Raw genomic sequence first — 17,945 nt, 5'->3', positions numbered from 1 at the left:
TTATAAGTAGTCAGACACTCTTATTTTTGGCAGTCCGTCTAAATTGCTCCAATCACCTTCGAACTTAGGATGAACAGTCTAATTTTTTTTGTTTGGCCAGACATGGTCATTCTCAACTTCACAAAAAGTTTCAAAATTCCGTCCACCTCAAGGTCTGTAGGATGTGATGCCACTAAGGTGTTTAGGTCAGGATATTATTGAAATTAATAGAAATGGAGGGGGGGGGGGGGGGGTAATTATGGTTTGGGGTTATGTGGTCCATGGATTGCAATTTTAAAGTTTTTTATACTATGAATTTGTGTTACATGGTTGGTTTTATTATATATTTATATTATTTCTGGTTAAGAGTTTAATCAGTTTAGATTGCAGAATACTCCCATACATTTGATTAAAATAGCTATACATTTACCACAATACCCTAACGATAATAGTGAAAACAAAAATAACATGTCCAGGTCAGAATTTAGTACCCTACCCTGAATAGTTTCAGGTGGTGACATTGTATTCAAAATGCATAAAAACATTCTGCAGCTTTCCATATCACGTATATCTCAAAAATGGGTTCTGGAGCTTGGACCAATATGGAAGAAACCTGGAGCACAATATGTACATGTAGTTATGGAATTCAAGGGCAGACATGAAGCAACATAGTAAGTGTGTGACAACCGGAGCACAATATGTACATGTAGTTATGGAATTCAAGGGCAGACATGAAGCAACATAGTAAGTGTGTGACAACCGGGTAATATATAAAAATGAAACCAGGCTTTTTGATTCATTGCATCACCAGTACACATACAGTAGAGGTGATGGGACTTTATTAAAATATCATACAATGGTCATTAATAATGGTCAGTGAACAGGAGCAACAAATTAAAAAAAGAAAAAAAAGAAGAAAAAAAAGAAAGAAAGGTAACAAACAATACATTTAAATGACCAGATAAAACCATTTAAGATATAGTATACATCAAATATGAGAAATCATCAAACAGAATGGTGCAGATGTTTTAAAATATGGTACTAATCAGTAGGCCTGATACTAAAAGATCATCATTACTATGGGCCTCAAACAGAATTCCTATATTACTGTAGACTTAACACTCAAAGATAATTTCTATATTACTGTAGTCTTGACACTCAAAGATAATTCCTATATTACTGTAGACTTAACACTCAAAGATAATTTCTATATTACTGTAGTCTTGACACTCAAAGATAATTTCTATATTACTGTAGACTTAACACTCAAAGATAATTTCTATATTACTGTAGTCTTGACACTCAGTGATAATTTCTATATTACTGTAGACGTAACACTCAAAGATAATTTCTATATTACTGTAGTCTTGACACTCAGTGATAATTTCTATGTTACTGTAGGCCCGACACTCAATGATAATTTCTGTATTACTGTAGTACTGACACTCAATGATAATTTCTATATTACTGTAGTCTTGACACTCAATGATAATTTCTATGTTACTGTAGGCCCGACACTCAATGATAATTTCTATGTTACTGTAGGCCCGACACTCAATGATAATTTCTGTATTACTGTAGGCCCGACACTCAATGATAATTTCTATGTTACTGTAGGCCCGACACTCAATGATAATTTCTGTATTACTGTAGTACTGACACTCAATGATAATTTCTATGTTACTGTAGGCCCGACACTCAATGATAATTTCTATGTTACTGTAGGCCCGACACTCAATGATAATTTCTGTATTACTGTACGCCCGACACTCAATGATAATTTCTATGTTACTGTAGGCCCGACACTCGATGATAATTTCTATGTTACTGTAGGCCCGACACTCAATGATAATTCCTATATTACTGTAGTCTTGACACTCAATGATAATTCCTATATTACTGCAGTCTTGACACTCAATGATAATTCCTATATTACTGTAGTCTTAACACTCAATGATAATTCCTATATTACTGTAGTCTTAACACTCAATGATAATTCCTATATTACTGTAGGCCTAACACTCAATGATAATTCCTATATTACTGCAGACCTGATGTTAAACCTTAAGACTACCGCCGTTTGATTACTAGTAACATATCGATGTCAATGCCTACCTTGGCTGTTCAAGCATTTTGTCTTTCATCCATTTAGTGAAATTAAAATTTAATCTATACAATTTGATAATTTGTTAAAAAAAACATTTTTATTTACATAATGTTTTCTCTCTATTTCTGGTAAAAAATGTTATGAGAGTTGATATGGGTTTATGATGAAATGTCAATATTTGTAAAGAAGAAACAACTTGGGAGTACAGAATGCAGTATTCAAGACAATAGAAATGCTCTTCTGCAGCTGTATCAAACATGATGTGAAAATTACCACTGTCATATTAACTATTACAATTTTAAAATAATAAATAAAACTACAAAAATTTAAAATAATAAAAACGATTTACAGCATCCCCCCAACCAAAAAATAAAAAGAAATAAAAAATAATTATAATTTTTTTTTAGATAGTATGTACAAATAAAAACTGAATATTAAGTGTATAAGACTGTGGTTTCAAAAGATACCTACACCAAGTTCCAGAAACAACTGTACTTGTTGCACATGAACACCCATCATGACATTAGGCTCATTAAAACATTACTAAATACTGAGTACTCTTTTGAGGTCAGTTGCTAAATACTGGGTTCTAGAATGTAGTGTAGAAATTAAGTGAATAAAATAATAAAATAAAACCAGTTTGATACATATAAAATGGTTACTTTCATAAAACATAATTTTCCCACTGTCAGTGTTCTATGAATTAACTCAGGGTTCAGTATTAGACCTAGCTGTTCTGAAGAACTTCTTAAAACAAATGTTTGTAAACATTATACAAAGACTGAGTAAACGAAAATACATCTAAACATAAAATAAAATGTGGAAGTCAAATGACATTCTATTATTGGTAAAGTTGTGTAATATTTAAATGTATTTCATTAACAAATTGAAAATCTACCTAACGACCACCCCGGTTCTAAGACCACTCTGCTATAAAGACCAATATTTTAAAGACTGCAATATTTTATGATTATTTTATAGAAACAAATATTCCGGTGCTAAAATCACCTGGTTATTACATTTTGAGCCCAAAATGCAACCACAACCATGTCAGACAAGCAACAAACAATAAATAATGTATAATACTTTGCATGGTGGTCCTCACCATGGTGTTAAGTACATGTATTGGTCAAACAAGTAATTATATCGTATGTTTATTTAGCTTTATACAAAGAAGTAATTATATAGTGTAGGTTTGTTTAGCTTTATACAAAGAAGTAATTATATAGTGTATGTTTATTTAGCTTTATACAAAGAAGTAATTATATAGTGTATGTTTGTTTAGCTTTATACAAAGAAGTAATTATATAGTGTATGTTTGTTTAGCTTTACACAAAGAAGTAATTATATAGTGTATGTTTGTTTAGCTTTACACAAAGAAGTAATTATATAGTGTATGTTTGTTTAGCTTTACACAAAGAAGTAATTATATAGTGTATGTTTGTTTAGCTTTACACAAAGAAATAATTATATAGTGTATGTTTGTTTAGCTTTACACAAAGAAATAATTATACAGTTGTATGTTTATTTAGATTTACACAATGAAGTAATTATATAGTGTATGTTTATTTAGATTTACACAAAGAAGTAATTATATAGTATGTTTATTTAGATTTACAAATAACCATGGTATACTTAATTTCATAATGTACAGCAGTCTTTTACTGTATACAACTTACTGAAAAGTAGCAATTACGCAGAGTAACATGTTTTTACTGTATACAACTTACTGAAAAGTAGCAATTACTCAGAGTAACATGTTTTTACTGTATACAACTTACTGAAAAGTAGCAATTACTCAGAGTAACATGTTTTTACTGTATACAACTTACTGAAAAGTAGCAATTACGCAGAGTAACATGTTTTTACTGTATACAACTTACTGAAAAGTAGCAATTACTCAGAGTAACATGTTTTTACTGTATACAACTTACTGAAAAGTAGCAATTACTCAGAGTAACATGTTTTTACTGTATACAACTTACTGAAACGTAGCAATTACGCAGAGTAACATGTTTTTATGGAAGCATTGTAGGGCTTTGTTTCACAGAAACTGTCCACACATGCAATGATTAGCAGAAATCAGTTATGTGATCCACATGTCAGGAGTATTTGTATTGTCTTTTGGCAGTGAATGCTCTAAATACTGGAAGTGCCATTTGTCCAGTCAATAATGGGCGAGTCTGACAAATAACTGAAGTAGAGTTAACACTCAATTGTTCTTGCACTTCAATGTAAATACCAATACACTGTCATCCCCATCAATGTTATCAGTTGAGATAATGTTGACGACAACCAGGAAGTTGGTGGGAGTAGGATGCAAAGTACATAATATTTACAAAATAATCATCATCCTGAATTTTGTTAATTCAGTATTAGGACCACCTCACTGTTAAGACCAAATTAATAGTGCCGCTAATGGTCGCTATAGCTAAGTTTCATTGTGTATAGTTATAAAAGATTCACATAAATGCAAATTTTGTCATGTCTATTAATGCACCTTTTTCGATTATGTAAAAATATTCAAACATTATAAAATACTTGTTTAAACTGGATATTCTTGAAATCTAGTCATACTCCAAATAAATGGAAAAAACAATACTTTAGGCAAGCATAATTTTTTTTTTTTTTAAAAAGACAAAAAAGAAACACAATTTTTAAAAATCCAGTTATAATGTTAATTGCCAAACAATATACATATCAATAAAAAGACACAAGTTAACATATATTAACTGAATTCCAACATAAAGATTATACTTTTACAATATAGAAGAGCAATTAAATTTGAAATTAAAAATGAATACATGGACAAAACTAATTGTATAGAATGAAAATTGTTATGTGTTTATATTTTATAACTATTTACAAATAGTTTATTTTTTAAAAATATACAGAAAGAATTTACAGATTTATGTTGACTTTACGTCACACAGGAGAGCCTTTATACCATATTAATACATTCTTGCAGGTTTCTTATATCAACACGTTTCTATTGTATTGTGCATGCTGTATATTCCAAGGGAAAAAAAGGTCTGTAGCCAAATTCAAGTTTGAGTTAGTCAAAGAAATGATGAGAAAACTAAATCTCTATAAAGAATAGGTTTAACTTCATTTCCAATTTAGCATTTTGGCAATTTAAAGGGACTGTGCCGAGTTTACAGCACTTTTAAGATGTTTCCAACCAACAGTCATGTTGACGGCTAAAATTAAACATTAAATTCATGTTCTTGTTTAAAATACCAGTGTCAATGTGTCTGCGGCCATGAGCTAATGTTTGTAGCAGTCACTTTTCATTTTACTTCATAATACATAATTGTTTGTACATAACAAGTATTACAATGACACCAAACACCTTGTTTATAAATACACTGATATTCTAAACAAGGAAATCTGTTTAATTTGTCATGTCCGTCATCAAAACGTCTTCATACGTTGTATTCAGTGGCGGAAAACGCAGGAGAATCACTCAATAATAAAAATATAGGTCAAATTCAATGTAAAGGTCAACTATAACCATTGTAACTATGATCTGCACGATTTAATCTATTTTATGGCATTGAGTGGAGTTCAATGTATGACATTAGCTGTTTGTGACAAGACAATGGGCTATTCTTGTACATGGCACTTTTGTGTGATGTCGCCTTTACTGTATACTTTGTATTCCCAATAACGAGTCAAAAGTCTTACTCCTACTTATGCAAAGTGCCATACCAAATGTTGCCAACTTTATTACAAAATAGGGTTGACTTATCGTTATTTATGTGTGTTGTCGTTCTAGATCACTTTCACTCTGAATGCAATCGAAGTGACATCAGTCACACATTACTGAAATAATTTATTTCCCGATATCAGAGCAATAGAAGTGACACCACTGACGTATACATTACACGAATAGTTTGTTTCTTTGTATCAATGTCAACAATGCAATCACACCAATGTGATCCACATACACATTATTGAAATATCTCGTTTCTCCGGTATCAAGGCACTCTGTCTAGATCAATAATCGTGTCCATATGACCAATCATTCGTGTCCAGCAATACAACTGGGACAGTTACCCACAACATACAGAGAGAGAGAGAGAGCAATTTTTTGTTTCTTATCCACAGATGGGTGTCAGTGTCCATTCTTGTCTCGAGCGAGTAGGACCATGTGCTGCCCTCCAGCGTCCACCATCACCACACATCTGAAAGAAAACGGAAAAAACATTAAAAGACAGAAAAACCTCCATGATAAGTACCTGTCTGAAAGCTGTGAGGTACCTGTCTGAAAGCTGTGAGGTACCTGTCTGAAAGTTGTGAGGTACCTGTCTGAAAGTTTGTGATTTTGAGTTGCCTGTCTGAAAGCTGTGAGTTTGAGTTACCTGTCTGAAAGTTGTGAATTACCTGTCTGAAAGGTGTGAGTTACTTGACTGAAAGTTATGGGTTTGAGTTACCTGTGTGATAGCAGGGAGTTACCTGTCTGAAGGGTGTTAGTTACCTGTCTGAGAGCTTTGAGTTACCTGTCTAAAAGGTGTGAGTCTGAGTTACCTGTCTGAGAGCAGTGAGTTTGAGTTACATGTCTGAGAGCTGTGAGTTACCTGTCTGAAAGCTGTGATTTTGAGTACTGTGAGTTACCTGTCTGAAAGCTGTGAGTTACCTGTCTGAGAGCTGTGATTTTGAGTGCTGTGAGTTACCTGTCTGAAAGCTGTGAGTTTGAGTGCTGTGAGTTACCTGTCTGAAAGCTGTGAGTTACCTGTCTGAGAGCTGTGATTTTGAGTGCTGTGAGTTACCTGTCTGAAAGCTGAGTTTGAGTTACCTGTCTGAAAGCTGTGAGTTACCTGTCTGAGAGCTGTGATTTTGAGTACTGTGAGTTACCTGTCTGAAAGCTGTGAGTTACCTGTCTGAAAGCTGAGTTACCTGTCTGAGAGCTGTGATTTTGAGTGCTTTGAGTTACCTGTCTGAAAGCTGTTAGTTACCTGTCTGAAAGCTGTGAGTTACCTGTCTGAGAGCTGTGATTTTGAGTGCTGTGAGTTACCTGTCTGAAAGCTGTGAGTTACCTGTCTGAAAGCTGTGAGTTACCTGTCTGAAAGCTGTTTTCCTTCCACTTGTTTGGGCACGTACACATCGTCCTCCTCTTCGCCTGTCCCCAACTGTCTACTGGTGCCCATGCCCCAAGCATAGACAGATCCTAAAACAACAAGTTATAATTACACATCTGTCTACTGGTGCCCATGCCCCAAGCATAGACAGATCCTAAAACAACAAGTTATAATTACACATCTGTCTACTGGTGCCCATGCCCCAAGCATAGACAGATCCTAAAACAACAAGTTATAATTACACATCTGTCTACTGGTGCCCATGCCCCAAACTATAAAATTAATTATAAAATACACATGCTACACCACGATACTGATTAATTATAAAATACACAGATCCTAAAACACTATACTGATTAATTATGAAATACACAGATCCTAAAACACTATACTGATTAATTATGAAATACACAGACCCTAAAACACAATACTGATTAATTATAGAAAACTACTTTATGATGCCAATGACCTGTAAATGCTGTACACAGATCCTCAAACACAATACTGATTAATTATAGAAAACTACTTTATGATGCCAATGACCTGTAAATGTGCGACAGATGTACCTTGTGAATCAACAGCGAATGACACGCAGCCGCCCGCACCGACCTGCACACACCGCTGGTGAGCGAGACTGGACACCAGTGTGGGAACATCAGCCTCTCTTGCATCTTCGCCAATTCCCAGTCGACCATAGTCCGCTCGACCCAAGCAATACACTTTACCTTAAGGTAGAACAACAAGAACAATAACTACCATTTTAAATCTCTTCATATATGTCCTGGAGACTAACAAACCTTTCAGGTCGAGTAGAACCATCCCCCAGATATTAATATATAACTAACAAACCTTATTAATATAGGACTAACCAACCTTCAGGTCGAGTAGAACCATCCACCAGATATTAATGTAGGACTAACCAACCTTTCAGGTCGAGTAGAACCATCCACCAGATATTAATGTAGGACTAACCAATCTTTCAGGTCGAGTAGAACCATCCACCAGATATTAATGTAGTACTAACCAACTTTTCAGGTCGAGTAGAACCATTCCCCAGATATTAATCTAGGACTAACAAACCTTTCAGGTCGAGTAGAACCGTCCACCAAATATTAATGTAGGACTAACCAGATATTAATGTAGGACTAACCAGATATTAATGTAGGACTAACGAACCTTTCTGGTCGAGTAAAACCGTGTGGTGCTGTCCACCAGAGATCTGAAGCCAGGTCTGACCAGAGTTAAAAACATCCACTCGTTCTGGATGGAACCGGTTTTCCATGTCTTTGAATCCTGAAAGACACCAAACCCATTCTGTTGTTAATAATCATATTTATCTCGGATACAGTTTACCGTATACGCAAATATGTTTGCGAATAAAATATACCGCGAAAATCCCGAACACGTTGATAGCACCGCAAATTTAATTACACGTGAATTTAATTACGCACGAACTTATTTCAGATTTGGTATAATATTATTTACCTTATAATATATAGTGTTATCTCTACACGCCCAACCCATATCAGAATCAAGCAGTCAGAGGTCCACAAGGTCACGTGATTCTGTAAACCTGCCTGGTCACGTGGATTTGATTGAAATGACATATATTTGGGTGCAAGTCTGTTGTTACGTAATCTCAGTTTTGTTCGTTTTCTTTGTAACCTTGAATGGAAGTTTGTGGGTACCACCAATAATGAAAAGGTATTTCTTATGATATTTACATTTTTCAATGTTCTGTATCGTACGTGCGTGTTCTATCGATAACATGACAATAGTTTTATCAGACATACATACAACATTGTCTCGTTGACAGCATGGTGAACATGTCCAAGTGTGTGCGTGAAATCATCATTGAAATGTGTTTGGCAAATGAAATATGGGTAATTTTGATTTTATTATCGGGGGACACTGTCGCGAAAATAATTCCTCGCAAAAAGTAAAATGAAAGCCCGATCGTGAATTATTTTAGCCGCGAAAATATTTGCGTATACGGTAATATAATTATGGTCTTTCCATTTATCAGTAACATTACCAGTGTAAATATGTAACTCACAGTAGTTATATATGTAACATATCCAACTGACAGTAATTATATATGTAACATACCCAACTGACAGTAGATATATATATGTAACATACCCAACTGACAGTACATATATATCTAACATCCCCAACTGACAGTAGATATATATATGTAACATACCCAACTGACAGTACATATATATCTAACATCCCCAACTGATAGTAGATATATATGTAACATACCCAACTGACAGTAGATATATATATGTAACATACCCAACTGACAGTACATATATACTGTGCCAAATAAGTTTAGCAATTACGTACAAGATATGAAATACAGACAACCTGATTGGATGTTGAATTTATTTGTACACATTATTTCATTGATACAGCATTTCTGAATGTAGCCAGCAGTAACACGTTGTCAACGTCGTCACTTTAATGTCAACTGATGAAACAGAGGAGTACATCTACCAAAATGTTGAGAGAGGCTCAATAATGTGTGTGTGCACCAGTGGCATTGATGGCAGCAGTACATCGTCATCTCATGCTTCTAATGAGACCATTAATCTCAGGAACAGTAATTGCGTTCCATTCCTGGTTGAGAGCAATTTGTAGGTCATGGACATTAAGGATATGAGGATTGTTTTCGCGTACCCTACGGCCCAGTAGGTCCCATGCATGCTCAATTGGGGACAAGTCAGGGGACTTTGGTGGCCAGTTCAACACTTGGATGTGGTTCCACTCAAGAAGATGAGTGGTTAGCCTAGCGGTATGTGGTCTAGCGTTGTCATGTTGAAACAGAAAGCCAGGATGCTGCTGCAGGAATTGAATGACCACTGGTGTAATGATCTCGTCGCAGTAACGTTGAGCAGTCATGTTTCCGTGAATAAAAACGAGATCTGTTTTACCTCCACCATGAATGCCAGCCCAGACTATGACGCTGCCACCGCCATATTGGTCATGCTGAATGACGTTGTCTGCATCATATCGTTCTCCCCGTCGCCTCCATACACGACGCCTACCATCTGCAAACTGAACACAAAACCTGGATTCGTCTGTGAATAATGTCTGATCCCATTGTCTGCGTTGCCAGTGTTGGTGTATTCTGGCCCATCTCAGACGTTCCTGAATGTGACGCGCTGTCAGGGTAACAGCAACAACAGGGCAACGTGCATGTAATCCAGCAGCATGGAGACGGGTACGGACAGTTTGAGCATGAATTAAAGTGCCTGTGGTTTGCTGCAAAGTACGGGCTAAACGAGGAGCACTTTCGAACCTGTGACGTCGAGATGACGTCACTAAATACCTATCTTCCCTTGGAGTAGTTAATCGTGGTCTACCAGAACGTGGTCGATCTCGCACTTGCCTAGTTTGGTGTACGTGTTGTCGGAGTCGTGATATGGTACTGTCATGAACACGGAAGTAGTGAGCGACGTCGTGTACGCTTTGGCCGGCGTTAAGCCGTCCCATTGTTTCATGACGTTGATTATCCGTTAAGCCTGGACGGCGACCCATTATAACCCTTTTGGTTTTGGATAATGTTGGTTCAGTGCATCAAAATGTGATTTCAATACATCCGTATTGCACGCTCTTCTGCGACAGCACGAGCGCACCGCGTTTGCACGTGCAGTACACATAGCGGTGTGCGATATGACAAATGGTGTTCTTTTCATTACCCAAAGTTTTATCACTTTATTTTAATTTATTTGGAAGCAAGTCATTTACAAAAACTTGCTGAACTTTTTTGGTTAAGTATATATATCTAACATCCCCAACTGACAGTAGATATATATGTAACATACCCAACTGACGTAGATATATATCTAACATACCCAAATGACAGTAGCTATATATATGTAACATCCCCAGCTGACAGTAGATATATACATGCAACATACCCAACTAACAATATTTATATATGTAACATACCCAACAGACTGTAGATAAATATATGTAACATACCCAACTGACGTAGATATATATCTAACATACCCAAATGACAGTAGCTATATATATGTAACATCCCCAGCTGACAGTAGATATATACATGTAACATACCCAACTAACAATATTTATATATGTAACATACCCAACAGACTGTAGATAAATATATGTAACATACCCAAATGACAGTAGATATATATGTAACATACCCAACTGACAGTAGATATATATACATGTAACATACCCAACTGACAGTAGATATATATACATGTAACATACCCAACTGACAGTAGATATATATACATGTAACATACCCAACTGATAGTAGATATATATACATGTAACATACCCAACTGACAGTTGATATATATGTAACATATCCAACTGACCGTATATATAAATGTAACATACCCAACTGACCGTAGATATATATGTAACATACCCAACTGACCGTAGATATATATGTAACATACCCAACTGACCGTAGATATATATGTAACATACCCAACTGACCGTAGATATATATGTAACATATCCAACTGACAGTAAATATATACATAGACAAAACTACATATATGTGGTTTTCTGAGTTCTGTATTCTATGAGTGTATTTCCTGTAGGAAACCCTGATGCCACAGGCAGAGGGGTTTCCAGCAGGAAATACACAAGTGGAACACAGAAATCAGAAAACCATATGTATGTAGTTTTGTATTTATTACATACCCTAAATTGGAATTTTGTTCCCAAATAATAGTTTAAAAATTGTAACACTGCTAGCTAATGACGGGGATTTCTCAATTTACACAACTGGGTCAGCTGTGTTACTACCAATTATTACACATAGGAATATAGTTCTATTTAAACAATAAACAGAAATAAGAAAGAATGAGTGAAAGTACCTGTAATTTTAATGATATTGTTTGAAATGCCTTTTAAAGACAATGTATTAGCTAAAATTCATGGACAATGAAATATTTAATTTGCTCGTAATATGTCACAAAACCTTCAGCGCACCAGTTTTATCAACGAAGAAAAATGTCAAGAATTGTTCTGTCAATGTCTGTGTCGTCATCGGTGTGTTTTCTTTTATTGATGTTCATGGAATTATTCATTGCTGAAAAGTTGAAGTTTATATTAAATGTGCCTCCATAAATCATCGCTCCATTGAATAATCCGGTTGTCAATTGATCCAAATTTTCTACGTGAGGAGATGGTGCATATGACGTCATTGTTGCTAAAGTCAACGACAGTCACTTTTTGCACCCTTGTTTTGGCTTCGTACATAATAAATATAGCATATCTTACTGTAATTTCACTATCAATCCATATTTTGTGAAAGGCACAGCTTTTTAATCACAAGATTTTGTTCAAACACATTCAGGTGCATTAGAAATATTAAAAAAACAAAACCAATTGGAATTTTTCCTTAAAAAGGAAACGTCATGTTCCCAGTTTATGGTTATTGTAAGGAGATGCAAAGTGACATCATTGAAATTGGAGAACACTTGGAGTGTTTTCTCTTTTATAGAGATATTACCTGTCCTCAAACAAGTACATTTCCCCCCCACGCTAGTGGACCAGTATTGAAAAGAAAACTGACGTCATTCAAATTCAAAATTAGCTATATTACAATGCTTCGCCACATTAAAATAAAAACTGGTCCACTAACCTTGACCCCTGTCAAATTTCTATAACAAGCAGACAACGCTGTTTAAAGGTTTAAAAGATGAAAGAAATAAAAAGTACCTTTTGTCAGATATATCATATCACAAAATTACCATTGGATATGTTTTATTTATTGTGTATGAAGCAAAAACAAGGATCCAAAAACTGACTGTTGTCAACCTTATTCGTGGATTAAAAGCTCGTTGGTGAGTAGTGTTCCCATCTAGTTTTGGTATCGCGCTCATTAAATTGTAAATATTCGTCACCGTTTTCATCTGTTTTCAGTTCAAATGTTCCACAAAATAGCATTTTAAAAATGCATAACAGTTAACTGCTTTAATAGGCAATTCAAACCAAGCACCAACTTTGTTTACATATCGCTAAGGGCATTCCCGGTAACCATGTGCTATAAATAGTAGCGTTGAATACGGCATAGTTCCGGCAGTTGAGTTGAATATGGAAAAGTGTATTTAATTTTTGTATTCAGGGCTGTATTTATATAGTAAGATTTAATGGGTATGTAATAAATGTAACATACCCAACTGACAATAGATATATATGTAACATATCCAACTGTCAGTTGTAACATACCCAACTGACAGTAGATATATATACATGTAACATACCCAACTGACAATAGATATATATATGTAACATACCCAACTGACAGTAGATATATATACATGTAACATACCCAACTGACATATCAAACTGACAGTAGATATATATATATGTAACATACCCAACTGACAGTAGATATATATGTAACATCCCCAGCTGACAGTAGATATACATGTAACATACCCAACTGACAGTAGATATATATGTAACATACCCAACTGACAGTAGATATATATGTAACATACCCAGCTGACAGTAGATATATATCTAACATATCAAACTGACAGTAGATATATATATATGTAACATACCCAACTGACAGTAGATATATATGTAACATCCCCAGCTGACAGTAGATATATACATGTAACATACCCAACTGACAGTAGATATATACATGTAACATACCCAACTGACAGTAGATATATATATATGTGTAACATATCCAACTGACAGTTGATATATATATGTAACATACCCAACTGACAGTAGATATATATGTAACATTCCCAGCTGACAGTAGATATACATGTAACATACCCAACTGACAGTAGATATATATATATATATATATATAACATACCCAACTGACAGTAGATATACATGCAACATACCCAACTGACAGTAGATATATATACATGTAACATACCCAACTGACAGTAGATATATATACATGTAACATACCCAACTGACAGTAGATATATATACATGTAACATACCAAACTGACAGTAGATATATATACATGTAACATACCCAACTGACAGTAGTTATACATGTAACATACCCAACTGACAGTAGATACATATACATGTAACACACCCAACTGACAGTAGATATATATATATATATATATATATATATATATATATATATATGTAACATATCCAACTGACAGTAGATATATATACTCTTCAAAAGAAGAAACGCAAAACCACATTGTCGTAACATTTGGAGAATTTATTTAATTATTGAATGGTGAGTCCGATAATTACCAAATGTTGCAGGATTGTTCACAATTCACTCTAGTCCATTGTGAGTAAGTGATAGGACACACCACCAAGGTCAAGGTCATCTGGAGTCAATACCGGGTGTGGCCTCCGTGTGTGTTGACAACTGCCTGGCACCGCCTGCCCATTGAAGCAACCAGAGTACGGATGACGTCCCGGGGGATGGTGGCCCACTCGGCCTGCAAGGCTGCTGCCAGCTCGGGCAGGGTCTGGGGCTGTGGTTGTCGCTGTCGGAGGTGTCGGTCCAACTCGGCCCATAGATGCTCAATTGGGTTCAAATCCGGTGATATCGATGGCCAAGGAAGGACATTAATGTTGTTGTTCTGTAGGAAAGCCGTTGTGAGACGTGCTGTGTGACGCCTGGCATTGTCATGTTGGAACACTGCGTTGGCGTTGGCCATAACTGGAACGATGTGTGGCCGGAGGATCTGGTCAATGTAGCCCTGTGCATTCAGGTTGCCCTGCACGTGGACCAGGTCAGTTCTGCCAGTGTGTGAGATGGCTGCCCACACCATGACACTACCCCCGCCGAATCTGTCCACTTCCTGCACGCAGTTTGCCGCATAACGTTCACCACGACGCCTATACACGCGACATCTTCCATCATGACGTCGGAGCAGAAATCGGGACTCGTCACTGAACCACACCTGTCTCCATCGCAGTTGAGGCCATTGTCGATGAATCTGGCACCACTGCAGTCGGAGTCGACGGTGTTGTGGTGTTAAGATGACACCTCGAACTGGACGTCTGGCACGAATTCCTACCTCACGTAGGCGGTTCCGTACGGTCTGGTCGGATATCCTGCGCAAACCTGGTATTGCTGCGGCTGTGGAGGTGGCAGTAGTCAATCGTTCCCGAAGGTGGCGTACCCGGATGTAGCGGTCCTGCCCGGGGGTAGTGACCCGTGGTCGACCGGATCTAGGGAGGTCACGTGTTGATCCATGTTGCTGGTAACGGTCCCACAGTCTGGAGATGGTGCTTGGGGACACATGGAATGCCCTGGCAACGGCCGTTCTGGATTCGCCTGCGTCTAGTCGGCCGATGGCATTGTTTCTCTGCGGTTCACTGAGACGTGGCATGTCCTGGATTGTCAACTGTCGGCCAGATACAGAGGCCAGGCAAGCGAACACCCTGCACTTTTATACTGTCGGTGTTCATGTTGCACGTGCAGACAACGCACGTGCAGTGGTGACATGGTTTGCAAGTGGCTGCGTTTTTGCGAATATTCACATTTTGGAACTTTATTGTACAGTAGCTGCGTTTTATCGAATGTAACCGTGGGAATGTGTTTGGGACATGCAATGACCTTATATTCACAAAGCATGAACCGGTAGGAAACATAAAATCGGAATTATAACCCATTTGTACCCTTTTGCGTTTCTTTTTTTGAAGAGTATATATGTAACATACCCAACTGACAGTAGATATATATATGTAACATTCCCAGCTGACAGTAGATATACATGTAACATACCCAACTGACAGTAGATATATATATATATATATATATATAACATACCCAACTGACAGTAGATATACATGCAACATACCCAACTGACAGTAGATATATATGTAACATACCCAACTGACAGTAGATATACACATGTAACATACCCAACTGACAGTAGATATATATGTAACATACCGAACTGACAGTAGATATACATACATGTAACATACCCAACTGACAGTAGTTATATATGTAACATACCCAACTGACAGTAGTTATATATACATGTAACATACCCAACTGACAGTAGTTATATATGTAACATACCCAACTGACAGTAGTTATATATGTAACATACCCAACTGACAGTAGATATATATATGTAACATACCCAACTGACAGTATATATATATATATACATGTAACATACCCAACTGACAGTAGATATATACATGTAACATACCCAACTGACAGTAGATATATACATGTAACATACCCAACTGACAGTAGATATATATACATGTAACATACCCAACTGACAGTAGATATATACATGTATTACATGTATTCCTGATTCACAGTAGATATATTAATTTGAATAAATACAAGTATATGTGTAGTATTACTCTTTTAAATTTTAATTAGCTTAATGAGATGTTTTTGGAATGAAACTGAAAATTTCCTAATTTTGCTAAAACAAGTCAAAGCCATGGATGTCAAATAAAATTTGAGAACTAAAAGCCTGCATACCCAACTGATAATAGTTATTGAGTCCCCAGGCGTAGATCTCGCCCGAATCTTTCTCCTGTGCGTATGTTGCATACTGTGCCGTCCACACATCAGAGAAGCAAACCATCTTCCTTGACTTGTGTTTCTTGCACCTGACCAAACCTGGATTCAAGATGAAATCTGAAACACATCAAAACATAAAATTATAAAAATGTGCATATTGTATAATTATAGAGCATAAACACATGTTATCAGCCCTCTACATTGCCACCGATTTGGTTGCATATACAATCATTTTGTTTTCATTTGGTAACTAAAACATTTCATAAAGTCGGCCCACTGGGAACCGAAACAAAGCTTATAAAAAAGATCAGCAAGGGTCATGCTAGGGTATAATTAAGGCAAAATTCATTTCGCAAGTCAAACATCATCAAATAAATATTATCGGGTTAAAGATATCTCAAAATTGTACATTTTAACATATAAGAAATAAAAAGCCTATAGCTAGCCATCCATTCATAAGTGATCCATGTCCACATCCGTGAAAAATTGCTACATTGGGAAGACGTTGCCAAAGATCCATTGATCTGCTCCGTGTCCGTGAGAAATCGCTACATAGGGAAGACATTGCCAAGCATCCACTGATCCGCTCAGTGTCTGTCAGAAATCGTTACATAGGGAAGACGTTGCCAAGCATCCACTGATCCACTCCTTGTCCGTGAGAAATCGCTACACAGGGAAGAAGTTGCCAAGCATCCATTGATCCGCTCCGTGTCCGTGAGAAATCGCTACATAGGGAAGACATTGTCAAGCATCCACTGATCCGCTCAGTGTCTGTCAGAAATCATTACATAGGGAAGACGTTGCCAAGCATCCACTGATCCACTCCGTGTCCGTGAGAAATCGCTACACAGGGAAGACTTTGCCAAGCATCCACTGATCCGCTCCGCGTCTGTCAGAAATCGCTACATAGGGAAGACGTTGTCAAGCATCCACTGATCCGCTCCGTGTCCGTGAGAAATCGCTACATAGGGAAGATGTTGCCAAGCATCCACTGATCCGCTCCGTGTCCGTGAGAAATCGCTACATAGGAAGACGTTGCCAAGCATCCACTTATCCGCTCAGTGTCTGTCAGAAATCGTTACATAGGGAAGACGTTGCCAAGCATCCACTGATCCACTCCGTGTCCGTGAGAAATCGCTACACAGGGAAGACGTTGCCAAGCATCCATTGATCCGCTCCGTGTCCGTGAGAAATCGCTACATAGGGAAGACGTTGTCAAGCATCCACTGATCCGCTCAGTGTCTGTCAGAAATCGTTACATAGGGAA

General features: G+C 36.8%; 1 protein-coding gene across 1 annotated transcript in view; it reads right to left on the bottom strand.

Annotated features, from left to right (window-relative positions):
• Positions 1 to 767: 767 nt before the first annotated feature.
• Positions 768 to 17,945, bottom strand: part of LOC121374861 (regulator of chromosome condensation-like) — a 76,569-nt gene continuing 59,391 nt past the window's right edge. Inside the window, exons 7-11 of the mRNA XM_041501968.1 lie at positions 16,637 to 16,795; positions 8,344 to 8,460; positions 7,734 to 7,892; positions 7,148 to 7,256; positions 768 to 6,273 (exon numbers count right to left, since the gene is read on the bottom strand). Coding sequence (XP_041357902.1) covers positions 6,204 to 6,273; positions 7,148 to 7,256; positions 7,734 to 7,892; positions 8,344 to 8,460; positions 16,637 to 16,795 — 614 coding nt within the window. The 3' untranslated portion in view covers positions 768 to 6,203. The remainder of the gene's footprint in view (positions 6,274 to 7,147; positions 7,257 to 7,733; positions 7,893 to 8,343; positions 8,461 to 16,636; positions 16,796 to 17,945) is intronic.

The sequence above is a fragment of the Gigantopelta aegis genome, chromosome 6, assembly GCF_016097555.1.
Source record: "Gigantopelta aegis isolate Gae_Host chromosome 6, Gae_host_genome, whole genome shotgun sequence".
Taxonomy (NCBI): domain Eukaryota; kingdom Metazoa; phylum Mollusca; class Gastropoda; order Neomphalida; family Peltospiridae; genus Gigantopelta; species Gigantopelta aegis.
This window is presented reverse-complemented; position numbering and strand designations above follow the sequence as displayed.